Source organism: Phoca vitulina, unplaced genomic scaffold (assembly GCF_004348235.1).
Source record: "Phoca vitulina isolate PV1807 unplaced genomic scaffold, GSC_HSeal_1.0 scaffold8, whole genome shotgun sequence".
Classification (NCBI taxonomy): domain Eukaryota; kingdom Metazoa; phylum Chordata; class Mammalia; order Carnivora; family Phocidae; genus Phoca; species Phoca vitulina.
The window spans coordinates 26320180-26342322 of NW_022589711.1; the positions used below are offsets into that span (position 1 = coordinate 26320180).

General features: G+C 42.6%; 3 protein-coding genes across 4 annotated transcripts in view; 1 reads left to right on the plus strand and 2 right to left on the minus strand.

Moving 5' to 3' along the window:
* The window catches only part of ZBTB11 (zinc finger and BTB domain containing 11), a 29282-nt gene extending 23031 nt beyond the window's left edge, over positions 1 to 6251 (minus strand). The window contains exon 1 of the mRNA XM_032406441.1: positions 5587 to 6251. Coding sequence (XP_032262332.1) covers positions 5587 to 5896 — 310 coding nt within the window. The 5' untranslated portion in view covers positions 5897 to 6251. The remainder of the gene's footprint in view (positions 1 to 5586) is intronic.
* A 257-nt stretch (positions 6252 to 6508) lies between these two features.
* CEP97 (centrosomal protein 97) overlaps positions 6509 to 22143 on the plus strand; it is a 50289-nt gene continuing 34654 nt past the window's right edge. The window contains exon 1 of one of the 2 annotated variants that reach the window (XM_032406443.1): positions 6509 to 6692. The gene's annotated coding sequence lies outside the window, so the exon portion shown is untranslated. Of the gene's footprint in view, positions 6693 to 13718; positions 13871 to 22143 lie in introns of those variants that run through there. The other variant, XM_032406442.1, reaches the window with a different exon arrangement.
* Positions 9092 to 13649, minus strand: RPL24 (ribosomal protein L24). The gene is made up of 6 exons (XM_032406444.1): positions 13541 to 13649; positions 13341 to 13416; positions 12685 to 12795; positions 10426 to 10562; positions 9950 to 10013; positions 9092 to 9216 (listed from the first exon to the last, which is right to left on the minus strand). Exons 1-6 carry the CDS (start codon positions 13543 to 13545, stop codon positions 9136 to 9138), a joined length of 474 nt encoding a protein of 157 aa, XP_032262335.1. The 5' UTR covers positions 13546 to 13649; the 3' UTR covers positions 9092 to 9135.

Below are 22143 nucleotides of genomic sequence, written 5' to 3' on the forward strand. Positions count from 1 at the left end.
GGCATACAGCTTACTTAAAATAAAAAGAAAAAACATGTTCATTCTCTTTGTTTAAAAAAAAAAAGTAAATGGATTGGGGTGATGAAAAATTTCTGAAGATGAACAGTGGTGATGGTCGCACAACAATGTCAATGTACTCAATGTCACTGAACTGAATACTTAAAATGGTAAATTTTATATTACATATATTTTACAATAAAAAATGTAAATGAGTACAAACTTCCAATTATAAATAAGTCATGGGGATGAAAAGTACAGCATAGGGGATATAGTCAATAATATGGTAATAACTTTCTATGGTGATATATGGCACCTAAACTTACCATGGTGAGCGTTTCCTAACATATATAATTGTTGAATCCCCATGTTGTACACCTGAAACTAATATGGTATTGCATGTCTACTATACTTCAATAAAAAGAGTAAATTATGAATAGAAAACACACAAAATATATAAATATATATTATTTTATTTTTTTATTTGACAGTGAGAGAGGGAACACAAGCAGGGGGAGTGGGAAAGGGAGAAGCAGGCTTCCCGCCGAGCAGGGAGCCCAATGCGGGGCTCGATCCCAGGACCCTGAGATCATGACCTGAGCCGAAGGCAGACGCTTAACAACTGAGCCACCCAGGCGCCCCGAGAATACATATATATTTTTTAAGATTTATTTGAGAGAAAGAGAGAGAGAGAAAGAGAGACCGCATGCACCCATGTGCAGGCCACAGGACTGAGGGGGAGGAAGAAGGACAAGCAGACTCAGCATTGAGCAAGGAGCCTGATGCAGGGCTCAATCCCAAGACCCTGAGATTGTGACTTGAGCCGAAATCAAGAGTTGGACACTCAACCAAATGAACCATGCAAGCACCTTGAGAATATATATTTCTAAGTAAAAAACATACTTAGAGAATGTGGAAATTTCCATGTTCACAATAAACGAAGAAGGCGGCATTTTTTCCTAATTCATTCTGCCTGTTATTTCCAAACATTTTATGATTCTACACAGTTCAGTATATTCTACATACAGCAGAAGTCTGATTACACTATAAACTAAGGTTGAGTTCAAATGGTATTGGAGAAACTACATAGGAAGCATTTTGAAAAGTCCGAAAATAACAAAAACTGCAGGAAAAAATTATTAATGTATGATAGTCAATCAACTGTCTCAGAAGGGGACTCGATGTTTCAAGTCCTTTCATCTGAGTGTTAATGCTTTGATGGGATCATCTTAAATCTAGCTTTACAGATTCAGAAACCTGACCTCTTTAGTTCATCCAGAATTGATTAAGCTGAAAGACTGACTCAGGTTAACCAGTAAAAAGGCATCAATGTATAAATATAGTTAATTTACTACATTACTGCAAAGGGTTGAAACTACTTATGCAGCAAAATCTGAATCCACTAACTAGCTTTGTGACCATGGCCAAGTTGCCAAACCTCTCTATGCCTATATGTCATCAGCTGTAAAATGGGATAACAATATGGTGCTGTTGTGATTGCTAATATTTATAAAGCTCTTTGAACAGTTACTACATAAGTATTTGTTAAATACAGTAATACTCACTGATCGATCTCTCTGGTACTTAAAAACAAAAAAACAAAAACAAAAAACCCACATAAAACACCACGTTACCATTAAAAGATTCTTCACTGAGCATAGAATCAAAACAAAGAAAGCTGAAAGACCTTGGCGGGTAGTCCTCTAATAAAACAACTTGAGAACAGTTTCTTACTCTAGAGCAGGGTTTCTCAACCTCAGCAGTGTTGACATTTTGGGCCAAGATGATTCTTGTTGGAGTGGGGTGCCAAGGGTTGTCCTGTCCATTCTTATTGTAGAATGTTTAGGAGCATTCCTGACCTCTACCCAACTAAATGTCAATAGCAACACTTCAACCAGCACCACCACCACCAGTTATGACAACCAAAATTGTCTCCAGACACAGTCAGACGTCCCCTGGGAGGCAAAATATGTCCCTGGGTTGAGAACCAATGCTTTAGAGATTTGCCAAATTGAACAATTTGCTCCTGAAAGCTGTTCAAGAACCTCCTTCCCTGTCAGTTTTGGATGCAATGACCACCCCCAGTCCTGGGGCTTCCATTTTTAGCTCCACGCATTTTAGTTCTTCCTTGATCTGTTTTATTTTCCTCAAAGAGGTTACAATGGTTAGTTGTAGCTATATTTACAAAGACCCAGTTCTTAGTGGGTTTTCTAGAGATTACATCCTCCTCTTCTAGACCAAGTAACAGTGGCACAATTTATCCTATGGTGTAAACAAAAATAAATCAGTCCTTAGGGTAGGAACTTCTGCAGGCAGCTAATTTAACCTATTACTTTTTTTTTTTGTAGTTTTAATCTGTTTCCCCTCCTAATTTCATCTTCATATTTTGGAAGCATTTCACTGTAGATCCCTATTCATCAGCATCTGACTGAGGCAGGGGAGAGAATCATTTATTTTGAAACTCCAGCACATAATTCAATACAGGATAAAATAAGAGGGTGTGTGTGGGGGGCGAGAATATTTATTAACATTTTACATTCTGAAATATGCTATATGTAAATGTTAGACACTGAGCCAAAGTTTTTCAACTGTGCTCAAAGGAGGGAAATTGCTACAAATTTGCCTGAGCACTACAATATAACTTACGATGGCAGCATTCTGAAAAGGCAGAATGAATAATGAATCTCAGTAAACTGTCCTTGATACAACTTCTAGTGGAATGACTCTGGAATAGTTTTTTTTTTTGGCACCTACATTGATCAAATCTTATTAGCTTTCAGATAAACAGTCTACAATGGCTTTGGAGTATGTATATCTTGAGTAGAAACAAAAAAACAATCCAAATGATAATGTATTAAATATCAAGATGAATAGCTACTTTAAAAAAACTTTTTTGAATGAATAGCTAATAATGGGGGGCAAACTTCTCTGATGATTATGAATTCTTATTATTTTTCTTTTTTTTAAGTAAACTTTATGCTCAACATGCGGTTTGAACTCACGACCCTGAGATCAAGAGTCACATGCTCTATGGACTGAGCCAGCTAGGTGCCCCAAATTCTTATTTTAAAGGAGGAAATACTAAAATAATAAAAGTAATGAGACCATCAAATAACAAAAACTCATTACATGTTAACAAAATAGCATTTTATGAAAAAAATCACTATTTTCCAAAACAAAACTAGTAAGAAAAGGGGTACTACTTTACATTTTTGAAAATCTTTTTAATGTGTGGCTCAACAGAAGACAGATCATCATATATGCCTCTGCATTCAATCTGTTGCCATATATCATATGTCACGTAGTCTCTGGAAAACTCCACTGTATACTTGGGAGACAATGAGTAAAAAAGGCAAATAAGCCTTGGAATTTTCATGAAAATAATTTTGACTTTATGGATCCTCTGAAAGGATCTCAGGGCCTCCCTTGCCAGGAGTTTAGTACTGTAAGTATGATACTTCAAGAATAGCTATTCTAGTTGCTTAAGGACTTTTAAATTTTACAAATGTATACAAATAACAAATGTATCTTTTTCATTTTTCAATTAAACATAAACATGGTCTCAGTTTTTTTGTCTAAGACACTGCACACAAAAAGCAAACAAACCCCCCCCCCCCCTCCAAACTGCATTCACGATCATTCACAGACAATAAATTTAGGGAAGGAATTTTTTTTTAAGATTTTATTTATTTATTTCAGAGAGAGCACGCGAGAGAGAACAAGCAGGGGGAGCTGCAGAGGAAGAGACTGAGCAGGGACTCTGGCAGCGGAACTCGATCCCAGGACCCTGAGATCAAGACCCGAGCAAAAGGCAGACGCTTAATCCACTGAGCCACCCAGGGGCCCTGGGAAGGAAAATTCTTAACACTAAACCCTTACAGCACCATATAACAGTGGGTAAGAGTGTGAAATTACAAAGGTCCGCTGTGTGACCTCTGACATATTTAACCTCCTGGTGCTTTTAGTTTTCTCATCTGTAAAAGAGAGAAAGGTTTCCACCTTACAAGGTTTTATCAAGATTAAATGAGTGAAAAACAAATTAAGAGCTCAGAACTAAGCCTGCATGTAAAACTCTGATCAATGTTACTTTTAGCTGTAATTGTCATTTTTAACATGTCATAAAGTATTTTTTTTTAATTCTGAAGTAATTTCTACACCCAACGTGGGGCTCGAACTTACCACCCAGAGATCAAGAATCGCATGCTCCTCGGACTGAACTAGTCAGGCACGCCAGCATGTCGTAAAGTATCAAACCTGAAACATTTGCTCAAGTTTGGTCTGACCAAACCAGTCCTAACAAAATGCAGCAATTACTCCGTGTTTACTCCTCACACTTTTGTCCCTTTAGAGGAATTTCATTCAAATATCGGTTTAAAATAGAAAATAAATGACGGGAAAGCATTTAAGAAGACAATACAGCTGGACCGTTTTTGAAAAGACGAAGAACTCTAAGGAACAAAAGGAAGGACTACCCATTAGTTTGTCAATTAACAGACTTGATGACAAAGTTCATAAACTGAAAAGAACTTCAGAATGTATTCAGGAGTCTAATTTCTTTACTCACAGGTAAGTAACCGAGACTCCCAACTTCTCCAGAGCCATAAGGAGAGCGAGTGGCAGAATCCTTCCAGACAAAACCTCTTTTATCAGGGCCTGCAAAGCTTTCGCTAATTCTAACCGAACAGGTTCAATGTAAATCAACTTTGTGGACAGTGAGAGCGGTAAAGGTGCCAAAGACCCTTGCTCTCCTTCCCTAACCTGGTTCCCAAGGAGTCAAAAAACTTTAGAGCAGTTATTTCCTGACTATTACAACCACAGTAACCGTATCTTCTCCGGGTAGACATAGTGCCTCACAGTTTCCAAAGAGCTTTTCACGGTATCAGAGGAAAGAACATGAAAACATTCAGAATGAAGGGTTATCTGCTATTCTTCACATTGAATTCTTGCCCCATAATCGAAGTTGAAGATGGCTGTTTCCAGACAGTCACTTCAAATCACCTCTTGCCTTATTGCTTATTTACGCCGCCGTAGCACAGTTTGGGGAATGCGTGCAAGCAGATCCAGAGAACCTCAAAACCGCAGGCCAAAACCCTAGCGGAAACGGCCGGAGGAAGCAGTCCAGGCTTGGGGCGGACCGTCCCTCCCCCAGACCGTCAGCACAACAGGATTTCAGGAGGCACAACACGTAGCTCCGCACAACCGCCGCCCCGCGCCGCCCAGGCGCGTCCCCGGAGGGCAGGAGCCGCCGCCTCCAGCGCAGCCGACGGAGGCGGGGCCGCCGTAGCCCGCACGTCCCGGCCCCTCCCGGCGGCTGGCCCGGCCCCCGGGGAAGCCCCCTTCGCCCCACCCCGGGCCAGGGCCCGCCCCCAGCTTCCCCGGCCTCCTTCCTGTGGGAAGTGCGGCTCCTTTCGCGTCCCCCACCCTCTCGGCTCCGCCTGGCAGCCGCTCCGCCGCCGAGCGCAGGTTGGGCCGGCGAGGGGCGTCTGGGACCCCCAAACTCGCTCGTGCACAATCAGGCCCGCCTCCGCCAGCGGGCCTTGCCCGGGCAACAAGTCGCTGCCCGCCCCCTCGCCACGGGCGAGGTCCTACCTCGCCACCAGTAAGTCTTGGACAAGTCGTGCCAGGTCTGATGCCGGGTGTGGTGAGTGCCACCCGGGCCCAGGTGCGCCGCCTCGATGAGCCCCCGGCGCCGCTCCGGCTGCAGCACCACCTCCAGCTCCGCGAAGGTCTTGCGGTGCCGCTGCCGCCGCTGGTAGTACAGAGTCCCACCGCGCACCACATAGCAGGCGGCCGCCTTGCGGATTTTACGCTTGACATTGCCCTCGGTGCCCGGCGCATACGGCTCACGCTCGTTTGTCAGGTATCGAAGAATGGCCCGGTAGCTTTCCTCGCTTGACATCGCTGACGGCGGCTCCCTGAGGGCGCCTGTCAGTGGTGGGGGAGGAAGACAACGCACTGGCTCCGGGCGGATGCAACAACGGCGGCGGGACTGTAGGGAGGAACCGGTGTATCAGAGGTGAGTGCTCTTCGACGGCGCCCGCAGCGCGAAGGGAGAACGGACGAATTGGTAACCAGGGGGAACTGCACTTCTCCAGCGCGCGGGATCCACTGGCGACTGACAAAATGGCTGCTGCACCACCGGAAGTGACGTGATCAGGGCAGTGGGTGAGGGGACTGAGTCCTGATTGGAGCGCACCGGCTTTCTGGCTTGATGAAGCCGACCGAGTGACGTCAGGACTGCGGGCGGACATATTGGAAGCGGGTAGGCCCTTCTTGGGAGACCGAAGTTGCTTCGAGCAGACATCTTAAGTCCTGGCAGTTTCCCTTTTTATTTTTCCCCTTTCTCAAGCCCTGAGCACGTGTAGGACTTGGTGGGCTGTTATCTTGGCCGAGGTACGCCAAAATGTAGAGGACTCTGTTTTTACCTCCGCCTACCTTCTGAGATTCCCCCGACAACATAAAAGCATCAGATTTTGAGGCTCTTAGTAAAATGTAAGCCTATGGACACAAGACCAAAGGCAGCCCCATTCACATGTAAATGTAATTTCCAGTTAAACGTTTAAAATCCAAGTCCTGCAATGATAGGACTTACTGTAATTTCTAAACTTAAAACTGTTGGCCCCAAATCACGCATGAATAGTCGGGATTTTTCTGGAATGATCGTCGTACATAGGGGCAGTTTTCTATATATGAAGGTAAGGATGTTGGCAATGAGTGGGGAGGAGTATTTAGCACTCTTACAGCTTAATTTGCACATATTTTTACATAAATGGGGAATTCTCCATTTTACACCCAATATTTACTGAATGCACAAAGACTGAGGCGACTTGAACTGCATTTTCCAGTGTGCACTGTGGGTTCTATTTCACATTTTTAGCGGGTAGCCCAGAGTGGTGACCTCTGTCACCCTAACGTGGGTTTAATCAGCAGCGCAGACAAGACCACAGGCCTATGACATCCTACTTGACAACGGGTCAGGCACTGACAGTGCTTTGCTGGCGCCTGAGAACTCCGGGCCAACCCCTCCTCCCCATCTTGGAGTCTGCCGTCGCTGGGTGAGGCTCTTTGACCTTGTGGAGACAGGTTAGGGGCAGACAACAGGTGAATGCACTGGGCTCAAAAAATAGGATGGCACCCAGTCTCTGTGGTACTTGTGGGTGGGGGTTGCAGAAATTAACAGATGGTCTAGATACTTGAGGCAGCATCCTTGAATGACTCTGGCTGTAGGTACGTGAGCTCCCAGACGCAGAGGAAAGACAGAACCAATAGACCTGGGATTTACTTAGGGTCACTCAATCCATAGACTGAGACAGAGGGGAATGGAGGAGGAATTAGAAGGTGGAAATGCACTGCGCCCCTCCCGTCCTTGGGGTGGGGCACCCAAAGCAGCTATCCAAATCAACTCAAGAACTGTGTGCTGGGTCAGCACCATCACTCTTCAGCTGTGAAATCGACTCCCTTTAAATTTAAAAAATAGATTTAAATAAAAATTTAACAAGTCGTGGAAGTGGAGAAGAAAAACTGAAAAATAAATCCTACACCCAATTCAGTTTCTGCCAAAAAATCCCTGTGAAAGCGCTGAGAAGCCCACCATACTTGGATTCGCCTCTGTGCCTTTGGGCCAATACAAAGAAAAAGGTTTTACAGGTGGCTAATTGGTCTAAAAGCTAAGAGTTGCCATCCTCCCAGAACCAGGTATTTGGGTTTTACTAGCTCCTGCTGGACAGCAGGCTACCCAGTAATCAAAGGTAATCAGAATTGGCAGTTTCATTTTATTAAGATGTGTAAATCAGAAAAGCACTTATTTAAATAAGATTTTGTGTCCAAAATTTAGAAATCTATAGCTCTGAATTCAAGTTGGGTATTTTGATTGGTTAAGCTTTCCTCGTTCATAGCTAATGGTTTTTTTTCCCTGTAATTTCATAAAACACCACAAAAGATCTTAGTTTCTAAGCAAGAGCCAATATATCTTGCATATTTTTAAAATTGATTTTACAAATATTTTTAGTTTTCAAGTCCCCCAAAAGGACTATTCTATTTATTCCCAACACCTAGTACAATGCCTGAATTTAACATCACCTAGACAGAACAATTAGTTCCATCACCTTGGATAGAATGTAGGTGTGTGTGTGTGGAGGGTGTGGGATGTGTGATTTTTACCTTCACCTAAGTATTCTATGTGTAAAAACATGTTTCTCAAATGAGGATGTGGCTTGTTCACTGTTGTCTTCCAACTTGGCAGCGTGGTACACAAGATGATCTACTTTCAACAAAGTGCAAGCCTAGTCTTTTTTTTTTTTAATTTTCTATATACTGGGCACCTGGGTGGCTCAGTTAAGCGACTGCCTTCGGTTCAGGTCATGATCTTGGAGTCCCAGGATCGAGTCCTGCATTGGGCTCCCTGCTCAGCAGGGAGTCTGCTTCTCCCTCTGACCCTCCCCCCTCTCATGTGCTCTCTCTCGAATAAATAAATAAAATCTTTAAAAAATTATCTATGTATTTATTCGAGAGAGAGCACAAGCACAGCAAGCGGGGACATGGGGGGGAGGGGCAGAAGCAGGCTCCCCGCTGAGCAGGGAGCCCAGTGCAGGGCTCAATCCCTTGACCTGAGCCAAAGGCAGACACTTAACTGCTTAACTGACTGAGCCATGCAGGCACCCCAGTGCAAGCCTATTCTTAGCATAAATTATTACTCTTCCTTATCATATTTTACACACAAGTCTTTCTTGAACATCAGGCTACTGTTTTTTTGCAATTTTAACTATGGTTCTAATTTTCAGCTCAACAAACTATCTTGGAAATTTGTAAGCAAATATTCTACTCAGGTGCTAATGAAGTTGTACTCTTCATTTAAGCTTATTTTCTGTAAGCAAGAGGAGATTAATAGTACAGTTGAAGTTTTAAGCACTTTTAACTCAGCTATCAACTAATGGTAAGAGGTGAAGTACCAGTGAACAAAAGGCAAGCCCAATACAAAATGTGTCTACCATGGAAAAGGGTAACTCACCAAGAAAATAATTCATTAAAAAGATTTAGTTCAGCTATTACATGTAGGCCCAATGTTGTGTTTTGAGAATAAAAACCACCACCACAATCTAGTTATAGTCAGATATTTATTTAAAAATCTGATCCACCAACTTAGCGTTTTCCGCCAACTCGGGGTGCAGAAACCTTCACAGGCTTCACAATCTTTTGCTTAGGTGCTGCCTTCGTGGGAGCCTATAAAAAGATAACATGTTATGTGGCATTATTCCATGCAACTTTTTAAATCACCTCTTTCTCATGTCCAGATTCTCTGTGTATTCTAGGTTTTCCATTATTTAACTACATTCCTAATATTTTTCTTAAAAGTTACCCTCCCCGAGAAGTTTAAAGTCCACTTCTATATATGTAAATGAAAGACAAAGATATCGTCATAGAATGGAGCGGGGGTTAAGTGAGGAGACACAACTAAATGCAGTGTGGGATCCTGAATTGTATCCTTAGAACAGAAAAAGGACATTATTAGTCACCTGAGATCAATGGCTTTGAAATTTTACTATGGTTATCTAAACTGGTAACACTGAGAAAACCTGGGCAAACTCTGTACTATTATTGAAAACTTTTCAAAATAAACTTTAAAAACAAAAGCCACCTTTATTTTCTCCTTTCCCAATTTTTGTCTGGCAGAGGGACCTCTGAAATCACACACCCAGAAACCAGTTATGAACATCATTTTCATTGGAGCCTTGCACTAAATTTCTTAAAAACTTGAAACTTTCATTAACCAAATTAACCATTTGGATTAAAAATAAATTTTCCTTTTATTAATCTATTTTTTAAGTAATCTCTACACCCAACTTGAGCTTGAGCTCACAATCCCAAGATCCAGAGTCACATACTCTAACGAGTAAGCCAGCCAGGGCCCCTCCTGTTATTTTAAATAAGAAATCCAAGACAATCTCACAATTACCTTAGCAGCAGCCATGGCTGTCTTTTTAGATGCTTGCTTAGCCTTTTTTGCTTCCTTGGCAGCCCTGTGGAGTTAAAAATAACTTAAGGCAAAGTGTTTTACTCCTTAAGAGCGCAGTTTAGTAACAAGGAGCTAGAGTGTTTTGGGAAAGAATTATCTATTCCTTCCCCATTGCAATTATTTGTATAAATCCAAAGGGTTTGTCAGTAAATGTCATTAACCACCAAGTCAGCTTAACAAATAGATTTGAAATTGTGCAGTAGCTTTAACTGCATACAGAATTTCAACAAATCATTAAGTATATAGTATATTATAAACTTCTGCATTATTAAACTTCAATATTTATGATTGGCAATTTCTTTATAGACGCAAGTATCAAAACACAAAATAACATCAAATTAGATTCCTATACCTATAAATGCAAACAACATAATCCATCCCAACAGCTGAAATGCTCGTAATGAAGGCTTCCTCACCTGATGGCCTGTTCTCGTTGTGCCTTCCTAACTTCAGGTTTCTGATTCCTCTTGGCCATTATATCAGCAAGAGATGCACCAGTGATGGCCCTCTGGAATTTAACTGCACGGCGGGTTCTTTTCTTTTGAATTTCTTCCTACAAAACAAAAAGATGGGAGTGTACTTATAAACCTTGCTTCATGAACATGGGAAACACAATCTTAAGATTTTATTTATTTGTCTTGGTGCACTTAGGCTGCTACAACAAAATACCAGACCGAGCACCTGATAAACAGCATTTTTTTAATAAGGACACTATTCCCATTCCTGAGGGCAGAGCCTCCCAAAGGTCACACCTCTTAATATCATCACTTTGGGGGTTAGATTGCACCATCTCAATTTTGGGGGTATACATTCAGATCATAGCAATATTCAACAAAAATAATTCATGCAATCATTTGAAAAGATATAAAGAATATATGTAAAATACTGCAATAGGCAGTAATTTTCCAATTATAGATTGGTTACATTCTCTCACAAATCCTGGCCATTTTTTACTACTTTAAAAAGACAAAAGTCAAACTTTTTGAAGATGGTACTTCAAAAGTGATTTAAAAAAAATTTGAGAGAAAGGGGAGGGGGCACGTGTGTGGCAGAGGGGGAGGGAGGGAGAATCCGAAGCAGGGTCTGTGCTCGGAGCCCAGTAGGGCTCAATTCCACAACCATGAGACCATGACCTGAGCGGGAACCAGGAGGTGGACGCTTAACCCACTGAGCCACCTAGGCGCCCCACTTCAAAAGTGATTTCAATAAGACTTTATAGTAAACAATTTACTCCTGGAAAAAAAAATTATCAAATCTCAACTCACCTATTTTATTTTTACCTAAAGTACTGTCAATGGAAGAAATAGTCAATTGGAAAATGATTTATGACAGGAAAGCTACTAAGTAGTAGAGAATGTCCAGGATCAAGACAGTACAATTCCAACTTTTGCTAATAAAAGATACGTAACATTAGCCATCTTAAAGCATTTATTAAGTGTATAACTCAGTGGCATTAAGTACATTCACAATGTTGTGTGCAACTACCACCACTATCCATCTTTGTAACTTTTTCATCATTCCGAACTCCACATCCATTAAATAACAACCCCCCACCATTCCTCCCTTCCCCTGCCCAGCCTATGATAACCTCTACTTTGTCTCTATGAATTTGCCACTATAGGTACCCCATAAAGATGGAATCATGTAATATTTGTACTTCTGTGTCTGGCTTATTTCATTTAGCATAATGTCTTCAAGGTTCATCCATATTGGCTAGTTACCAGCTTTTTAAAGCCGAGTAATATTCCATCGTATGTATGTAACATCTTGTTATCTATTCACTCACTTATGGGCCATTTTCATCTTTTGGCTATTGTGAGTAACAGTGCTATGAACATGAGCATAGAAATTATCTGTGTTAAGTTCCTGTTTACAGTTTTCTTGGGTATATTCCTAGAAGTGGAGTTGCTGGATATAGTTGCATTTAACTTTTTGAGAAACTGTGAAACCATTTCCACAGTGCTTGTAGCATCTCACATTCAGCAATGCACAAAGGTTCTAATTTCTCCACATCCTCGTAACACTGGTAATCCCCCCACCCCGTTTTTGGATAAAGGACTATCCAATGGGTGTGCCAAATCTACTTTTAAGTCAGAAATAAATGTTCCCTTCCTCTGAACTCTCGCAACACCTAGTGATGTCTTTCACCCAGGTGTTCACTAAAATATTCCAAGCCTCCTGAATACGAATCCTACTGCCATGGCACTAAAACCTTTCCTCAAAAATCTCCATCAAGCTAAAGAGCGCTTCAAAAAACATTCAGTCTTGAGAACTAGTATGCTGTAAGATTCCACTGATATCCCTTAGGACTAATCCTATAAACACACTCAAAACCAAGTTACCATGCTATTAATTTCTACCCACCGGAACCCCTTAATTACTTCCACAGTGCCTTATAACTCAAGTGTGCATAGTATAATTTATCGAACTCTGGCAAGGGGATGCTTTCAAAGTTCAACCCGACATTCCTGTGAGCCGAGCCTAAGATGTATGAGACTTACCAGTCATTTTCACTTCAAGATGTATAAGGAGACGTATCAGTCATTTTCACTTCACTGATGCTTTACAGCTTAAGAGCGCTTACACAGACTGTCTCATTTACAATTTTACAGAGCAGCAACTGATGCTCAGTTTAAACTTAAGAGCCCCACAAGATCAAACTGCGTTTTACTTACCGACTGTCCCTTTTTGTGCTTTCTTCTGTAGAGGACAGTCCAGTTTATCTGCCGAGGATTCCTCTTGGAAAGGAATGCGGATTCGCATTTTGCGTTAAGAAACTGGAAAACCTGTAGAAGCGAGTTCAAAGTAGTCACCTACTCAACGCAGGAGGCTGAGCTGGATCTCTTAGTACTCTAGTTCTCTCCCCTCATTGGGTCCAGAGACCAACAGGCTCGTGTCACACAACTGGCAGGGAACTGGGTGGCACCACCAAGGCCTCTGAGGTTTGTCCTGTCTTACAGAGAAAGCAGGGAAACCTCAGCTCACAGCGCAGGGAAGGGCGGGGTATAAAATTCCAGGAGGCATCTAGCTCCGGTCCCTACCGGGATTAAGAGGATCTAGTGCCCATAAAACGGCCAGATACTTCGGTGGTCCATTTCCCGGGACATCTGAGTTACCCAAACTCCTCATTTCCGACCTGACTCACACTAGATCAAACCTCAAGAGCGGTTCACTTAGAGGCTTCTGATCCTAACAACCATTGCACACACGGTCCCCGAAACAAGCCTTGCAGGGACCAAGAACGATGCGGTAAATGAACACGCTTAGACCGAATTAGACCGGTCTCTCCTCGTAAGAGCACAAGCTGAGTTTGGGCGACGCGGCCTTTCACCTTCCCGTCGGTCCTGGCGTAGCGCCTGCCATGTCCGGGGTAAATCTTGTACCCACTGAAACTGCACAGCTCGACCCTGTAACAAAAAGCGAAAGCCCATTAGGGAGGGTGTCTGCGGCAAGGAGAAGCCAAGCCCAGGCCGCGGAAGAGGTGCTGTGCCCGAAGATGGAAACGGATTGGGGACTAGGGCTCTTGCTCACTTCATAGCGGCGGTAGCCGAGAAGAAGGAAAGATGGTGAAGAGAAAGAGAGAATCATGGGAAGAAGCCTTATAAGGCAGTAGGGCAATCTCCTCCCCCAATTCCCTTCTCTAACCCCGGCGCTCGGTGATGACGTCTATCACGGCGGCCTCCTTCCTCTGGAGGAGGAGCCAGTTCTGGGAGCGAGAGAAAAGTTGACTGTAGCTTAGGCAGGCGAGTGGTTGTTTTCTGAGTCCTTCTTGCTCCCGCGGTCAAGTGTCCTAGAGCCATCGTCCTGCTGCACAGAATGTGAACTCTATGTAGTTTAGTGACCTACAGACAATACCCACAGGTAAAACTTAAAGTCACATTTTGCTTTCCGTGTTGGCCCATTTCCTCAACCAGCAAAATTAAATTTTAATCGTTTCACCTTTGGAAAATAGTAATGACATCTGAACTGTCTCCCACGCCTTGCTAATCGAATTGTCCATGACGGCGCCTTACATTAATTATGATTAACGTTCATTGAGTTCTCTTTCTGTGCCAGGAATTACGCTAAATCATTTACATACATTATTCAGTTTACAAAATCCCTATTAAGTAATCGCTGAAGCACTGCAAAATGACAACTGCCTGTCTGGGAAGAGCTAGGTTTCAACTTCTAGCTTATTGCAGCCAGGGGCGGGTGGTTGCACAGAGAAGGGCAAAGCTTTTGTCTGTAGGTTTGGGAAAGGGAGCTCTGGCCAAGCCCACTGGGAGGGCCAATGCTTCAATCGCTTGAGCCCTTATGTAACGCTAGAAACTAGCATATGTTGGGAAGTGGCAAGAGATAATCCTTGAATTGTGTGTTGGCATGTTTGACTAGGAAACAAAATGTAATGATTGATTAATGCTGCCTATATAAACTGCTCACTTAGGGCGCCTGGGTGGCTCAGTCGTTAAAGCTCTGCCTTCGGCTCAGGTCATGATCCTGGAATCACAGAATCGAGTCCCGCATGGGGCTCCCTGCTGGGTGGGGAGCCTGCTTCTCCCTCTGCCTCTGCCTGCTGCTCCCTACTTGTGCTCGCTGTCAAATAAATAAATTAAAAAAAAATCGTTAAAAAGGATCTTTTAGTAGGTAGTTGAAAAGATTTGTAAAGTCTGATAACGTGGCTGAGTGATGCTAAGAAAGCTGTACAGTTATGTTGGAACCAGTCTCAGGAATGAGTTAATGGGCGCCTGGCTGGCTCAGTCAGTGGAGCATGCTACTCTTGATCTTAGGATTGTGAGTTTGAACTCCACCTTGGGTGAAAAATAAAATAAATAAAAAAAAAAGAATTGATAGAGATCAGCATGGAATTGAAAAGCAAAGAGGAGGAATTTGACAGTCTGACCAACTCTGACCAGCTTTTCAGAATATCTGGTATACTTGGAAGACATTGTCTAAATAGACTATAGGCAAATGGATGCCTCAGGCTTCCATGGCTTGGTGAACTTAGTCAACTCTGACACTCTGTATAGTTCTCTTGGTTTTAAATCACTGCTGATTAATGTTTGATCATTAAAGAAAAAAAGAAAGAGAAGAAAACCACCTGGCTTCTACAGGCTCCAAGGCACAGCTGGATATGAGTAGAGGATGGAGCGAAGATTTATAAGCAGGAATTTGGTACACAGAACCCCAGAATTTATAGTACCTTCCCAAGCATTTTAGGAAGATTTTATTTTATTGGTCTTCAAAATTAAGTTTGGCCTGAGTAGCTCTGTGGAGGAAAAGCAGAAAACCAGATCTTAGAGATTTAGCTCTTTTACTCTTTCTTAGAGGGCATTCTTGAGCTGGCCTCTCAGGGTTCTTTGTAACACATTGTGTGTATCACACCTTAAATTGTGCTCAAATACTCTTAGAATAAGAAGAAGGTATACAGAAGACCCTAAAAGTATTTTATATAGTGTTATAAGACACAGCTTCCAACACCATCCATAAATTTTTGGTGACTTTATCCTTACATTCTCTTTTATTTTTTTATTTGGAGCCTAATGCAGGGCTTGAACTTACAACCCTGAGCTCAAGACCTGAGCTGAGACCAAGAGTTGGACACTTAAGCAGTTGAGCCACCCAGGCACCCCATTACCTTCTTTTTTATAGGAAAAAGGCTCAGCTGTCCTTCCTTCTCATTTATTTTCTTATGGAGCAATACTGAACCAAAGTTGGCCTTCTTCTCAGCCTCCTATAGCTCCTGAGAACAGAGCATTCTTCTGTTCATTGCATCTTCATCTTTTACATATACTTACTTGCTGTTAGTTTTTTGTGGTCGCTGTAACAAATTACTACACACTTGGTAGCTTAAAAGTTCAGAAATACATTCTTTTGGTTCTGCAGGCCAGAAGTCTAAAATGAATAACATTGGGCTGAAATCAACATATCCTTGCTCTAGACTCTGGAAGCTCAGTGGCAGAACATGTTCCTTGCTCTTCTGTTTCCACTCAGATAAACCCTCTTGAATTCCTATCCCATAGAAACTGTGAGATCACAAATGTTTGTTGTTTTAAACTACTATGTTTAGGAATACTTTGTTGACGTAGCAATGGATAGTTAATAGAGGAGGTAAGGAAATTGTGAAGATGAGAACTTAGTGAATAATGATATCATTTGTCAAAAGGACAGATAAGAGAAAGGAGCATGTTTGTGGGGGAAAGGGCCAATTTTGCAAAGTCAGGGCTCCAGATGCCTATAGTACATTAAGGTGGTGGTATGTTTTAGGAAGTTAAACAAGTTCAAAGGAGTGTTTGGAATAGGATATATTTTAAGAGTAATGGACATATAGGTGATAGAATATGTGTGATGATATCACCTAGTGTTACAGGCTGACTTCTTTGGAAGCATTTCCTGAGACTGCGTTTAGGATGCAAGATGTTTATTAGGGATCAAGTCCTGTGAAAGGAGAGGGGAGAAAGCAATATGAGGCAGAAGTTAAATAAATTACTGGCCCAACTAAACCTCAGTTATCCCCAGCAGGAGCTCTGGAACAATTATTGCCTGTCAGAGTATTCCATGTTTGGCCAAATAATCAACCCATTTATACTCCCACCTTATCACCAGATGTGTGTTGCCCCAGAGAGATCATGACCCAAGTAAGGTGGTTCTCAGTAGCTGAGCCAGATCCTACTGATAGGTGGGGATGCCAGTGACAATGATCAATGTCCACTGTTTGGCAGCAAGCTCTTGCTTGAAGAGGGATCTGGATATTGCATCTCTGTGTCTACCACCCCCAGAAAGAGTGACTAGAGTGAATCAGCAAAAAAGAATCCAGAAATACCAGTATTTAAGGGACAAGGGAATGGAGGGAAAATCATCTGAAGGAGGCTGAGCAGATGAGGTCAAAGGAAATAGAGTCCATGATAGTCACTTCAGAGAAGCCTATGGAAGAGTTTTGACAGTGCTAAAAGCCACATAAAGTTCCAGTAAGACAATGACAGGACTGTAAACATGAATGCCTTTGGAGTGACTCAGCCCCCTTTTTAGTGTTTCTGCCCATAGCATTCTCTTCTCAGGTGTGGGAGGGATGTGCCTTTTTAGAATCTACCACCATAGTTCCTGGAAGGCTGGTTAATCCGAAGACTTTCAGGCATTGACTTCAGGGAAGGCTTTGAAAGGAATGCCTAGTAACTAGATTAGAAAATGACTAGGTTTAAAAACTATATGGCATTAAAAACTATGAAGCTTTCTTTAAAATTATGAAGCATTAATGGGATACCTAGCTGGTTCAGTTGGTAGAACATGTGACTCTTGATCTTGGGGTCATGAGTTTGAGCCCCACATTGGGTGTAGAGATTACTTAAAAAAATAAAATTATGAAGAATTATTAAAATTAATAATTATGAAGTATACTTTGAAATCTAAATCTAATCAAGTCTTCATATATCTAACTACCAATTATATGATATATAGGGGACAGAAACATGTGAAACAATTCCACAGGGATGCAACTGGCATCTGCAGGATGACTTAACTTCTTCAACAATACGTGAATTGAAAGGAAAAGAGAAATTAGAGCCTATGGATAGGACTACCTGCACAAATAATTTTCAGGACCCAGTGTAAAATGAAAGTGGGACCCCCTTTTTCAAATAGCAGGATAAAGGTATAAAATATTAAGCTGTTTCCTTTCTTCAGTAATCTATCTCTTGACGTTTTATGGTGTTTTTTCATTTGCTGTTTAATGTCATGCTCCCTTAGGCAAGGACATTTGCTAGGGATGTGCAGCCCCTCACAGGTGCCCAGGGACCTGCCTTGTGACTTGATGCATGTACTGGAACACACGAGGCCCAGCCATCTCTTGGGTTGCCCCTACTGTGAGGTTCTGGACCAACGTGTTATGCCCCCCCCACCCCCACCCTGGGGGTGGTGGTGAGGGAGGCGCTGTCAATCTGGCCATCTCCTTACACTGTATTCCTGGCCTAACCCACAGAGAATGGGCGATCCCCTGGGATGTGTTATGTACCTGGGTCCTGGATGGGGGTGGGCATCAAGCTGCTTGCGGAATGCGCGGCAGCAAACTGCAGAACCAGCCACTCTCCAAACCCATCCCTAGAAAGTGAGGAAGCAGCGGGAAGTGGACCGCCTGTGAGCTGAGGCTTCAAGCCCCAGGCACATGCGCTATTATTCCCATTGTACTTCACTTACAGAACACAGATTCAAAAGATACCATTATGGCTATCCGAAACAGCAAATGCAGGGTATTAAACCCCAGGTGTGGGATGCTCCTGAGTGTTAGGCCCTGTGCGGCTGCATTGGTTGCACAACTTGAATTTTTTTTTTTTTAAGATTTTATTTAGGGGGCGCCTGGGTGGCTCAGTCGTTGGGCGTCTGCCTTCGGTTCAGGTCATGATCCCAGGGTCCTGGGATCGAGCCCCGCATCGGGCTCCCTGCTCCGCGGGGGGCCTGCTTCTCCCTCTCCCTCTGCCTGTTGCTTCCCCTGCTTGTACACTCTCTCTCTGTCAAAAATAAATAAAATCTTTAAAAAAAAAAAAAAAAGATTTTATTTATTGGGGCGCCTGGGTGGCTCAGTCGTTAAGCGTCTGCCTTCGGCTCAGGTCGGGATCCCGGGACCCTGGGATGGAGCCCCGCATCGGGGTCCCTGCTCGGCGGGAGGCCTGCTTCTCCCTCTCCCACTCCCCCTGCTTGTTTTCCCTCTCTCGCTGTGTCTCTCTCTGTCAAATAAATAAAATCTTAAAAAAAAAAGATTTTATTTATTTATTTGACAAATAAATAAAATAAATTCTTTTAAATTTTAAAAAAGATTTTATTTATTTATTTGACAAATAAATAACATCTTCAAAAAAAGATTTTATTTGACAAATAAATAAAATCTTTAAAAAAAAAGATTTTATTTATTTATTTGACAGAGAGAGACACAGCGAGAGAGGCAACACAGCAGGGGGAGTGGGAGAGGGAGACGCAGGCCTCCCGCCGAGCAGGGAGCCCGATGCGGGGCTCCATCCCAGGGTCCTGGGATCGCGACCTGAGCCGAAGGCAGACGCTTAACGACTGAACCACACAGGCGCCCCACAACTTGAATTTTTCTTTAAAGATTTTATTTATTTATTCATAAGAGACAGAGAGAGGGAGAAGCAGGCTCCCAGGGAGCCCGATGCAGGACTCGATCCCAGGACTCTGGGATCATGACCTGAGCTGAAGGCAGACACTTAACCGACTGAGCCACCTAGGCGCCTAGATTAAAAGAAATTTAAGAACTTCTTCAACCAATTGCAATGTATGGGTCTTATTTGAGGCCTGATTTGAACAAACACGCTAGACAGACCTTGGGGGTAATTTGAATACTGATTGGATTTTTTTTTTTTAAAGATTTTATTTATTTATTTGACAGAGAGAGACACAGCAAGAGAAGGAACACAAGTAGGGGGAGTGGGAGAGGGAGAAGCAGGCTTCCTGCTGAGCAGGAGCTCAATGCGGGGCTCGATCCCAGCACCCTGGGATCATGATCTGAGCCAAAGGCAGACGCTTAACGACTGAGTCACCCAGGCGCCCCCGATTTGATTTTTGATGATATTAAAATGTACTGTTAATCCTTTAGGTGTTCTAATTTTACTGTGATCATGTTTAATTTTTTAGAAAAGTGTTGTTGGGGCGCCTGGGTGGCTCAGTCGTTAAGCGTCTGCCTTCGGCTCAGGTCGTGATCCCAGAGTGCTGGGATCGAGCCCCACATCGGGCTCCCTGCTCAGCGGGAAGCCTGCTTCTCCCTCTCCCACTCCCCCTGCTCGTGTTCCCTCTCTCGCTGTGTCTCTCTCTGTCAAATAAGTAAATAAAATCTTAAAAAAAAAAGTGTTCTTATATTTCGAGATACATACTAAATATTTATAGATGAAATAGCATGATGGTTGGGATTTGTTTTAAAATGAGAGAGCAGCCAGTGGGTAAGGGCATGGATGAAAAAATGACCAGGGACTGGATAAGAGTTGAAGCTGGTGTTGGGTAGGAGAGTTCATTAAAATAGTCTGTACATTGTTATGTACTCTTTTATTATTTTTTATTATTTATTTACTTATTTAAGATTTTATTTATCTATCAGAGAGAGAGCACAAGCTGGGGGAGCTGCAGGCAGAGGGAGGAGCAGACTCCCCGCTGAGCAGGGAGCCCTACATGGGGCACCCAGGCGCCTGACTCTTTTAAATACTTTTCCCTAATAAAAAGTTTCAAACAATTATAATGTGCTTTGGGATAGAGAGATTTAAGTCCCACAATTCAATCCTGGAAAATAGGAAGGGTAAGCACCATTTGTATTATTCTGTAATTTAAAAAAGTTTTTAAGTAAAAAAATACTTTAGGGGCACCTGCTCAGTTGGAAGAGCCCATGACTCTTGATCTCAGGGTCATGAGTTTGAGCCCCACATTGGGTATAGAGATTACTTAAATAAATAAAACTTTAAAAATACAGGGGTGCCTGGGTGGCTTAGTCACTTAAGATCTGTCTTCAGCTTGGGTCATGATTCCAGGGCCCTGGGATCAAGCCCCACATTGGGCTTTCTGCTCAGCAGGGAGTCTGCTTCTCCTTCTCCCTGCAGCTCTGCCTGTTTGTGCTCTCTCTCTCTGTCAAATAAATAAATAAAATCTTAAAAAAAAAAAATTAAAAATATAGGGGCGTCTAGGTGGCTCAGTTGGTTAAGCATCTGGCTCTTGGCTTCTGCTTAGGTCATGATCTCAGGGTCATGGGATCAAGCCCCTAGTTGGGCTTCAAGTTCAGTGGGAAGTCTGCTTGAGATTCTCTCCCTTTTCCTCTGCTCCTCCCCCCACTCCTGTGCACTCTCTCAAATAAATAAATCTTAAAAAAAAAAATTAAATACTTTATACAAGAACAGCAGCTGTATTCATAATAAATACAGGAAAACAGGAAACAGTGCAGAGCCCCATCAGTAAGTGAACATATAAGCAAACTATAATATATGTTTATACAATGGACTACTACACAGAAATAAAATGGAATGAACTTTTGATTTACACATCAACATATGAGTACCAAAAATATTATGCTAAGTGGAAGTAGCCTTACCAAAAAAAATGCCTTACTGTAAGATTTTATATATATCAAGTTCTACATCATACAAAACTTTTTTTTTTTTAAGATTTTATTTATTTATTTGACAGAGAGAGACACAGCGAGAGAGGGAATACAAGCAGGGGGAGTGGGAGAGGGAGAAGCAGGCTTCCCGCCCAGCAGGGAGCCCGATGTGGGGCTTGATCCCAGGACTCTGGGATCATGACCTGAGCCGAAGGCAGGCGCTTAACGACTGAACCACCCAGGCGCCCCGCAAAACTAACTTTTGATGGGAAAAAATCAGAAGAGTGGTTGCTTCTGGGTGGGAAGGGAAGGATTGAGTGGGAAGGTATACAAGAGAACTTTCTGTGTAACGTTCTATATCTGTTTAGGTTTTGGGTTAACTACACAGTTTGTCAAAACTCAGGGAATGTTCCAGGGTGCCTAAGTGGCTCATTAAGTCTCAGGTCCTGATCTCAGGGTCGTGGGATCAAACCCTCCTGCCCCTCTCCCCCCACCACCACCCTGCATCAGCTCCCCACTCAGCACTGAGTCTGCTTGTCCCTCTCCCTCTGCTCTTCTCCCCCACTCAAATAAAGTCTTAAAAAAAAAAAAAAAACCACAACACCTCAGGGAATGTTCATTAAGATTTGCACATTTCATTGTATATAGATTTTACTTTAAGAGAAAGGAAAATAAATATGTATTGAGTGCTCACTGTAGAATTCTTTCAAATTTTCTATATATTGGAAATTTTTCCATAATAAGGTGTTGGAAAATAATTAAAGGGAGCCATCTTCTGGAAGAAACTGGTATTACCAATTGGCTCAAAAATGCAAGAGGAACAGAACATCGTGTTTGTATCGTTCAGTGTGTATGTAGTAACTGCTTATTATTTTTCATATATTCTGTTGGTTCTCACTCATGTACTCAAGCTATTTTCTTTGGCTGGAAATTTTTCCTCCCTTCCACTGGCTAACTTCCTACTCAGATTTTACTTCATCTAAAACAGAGGTCTGGGGCACCTCGGTGGCTCAGTCGTTAAGCCTCTGCCTTTGGCTCAGGTCATGATCCCAGGGTCCTGGGGTGGAGCCCC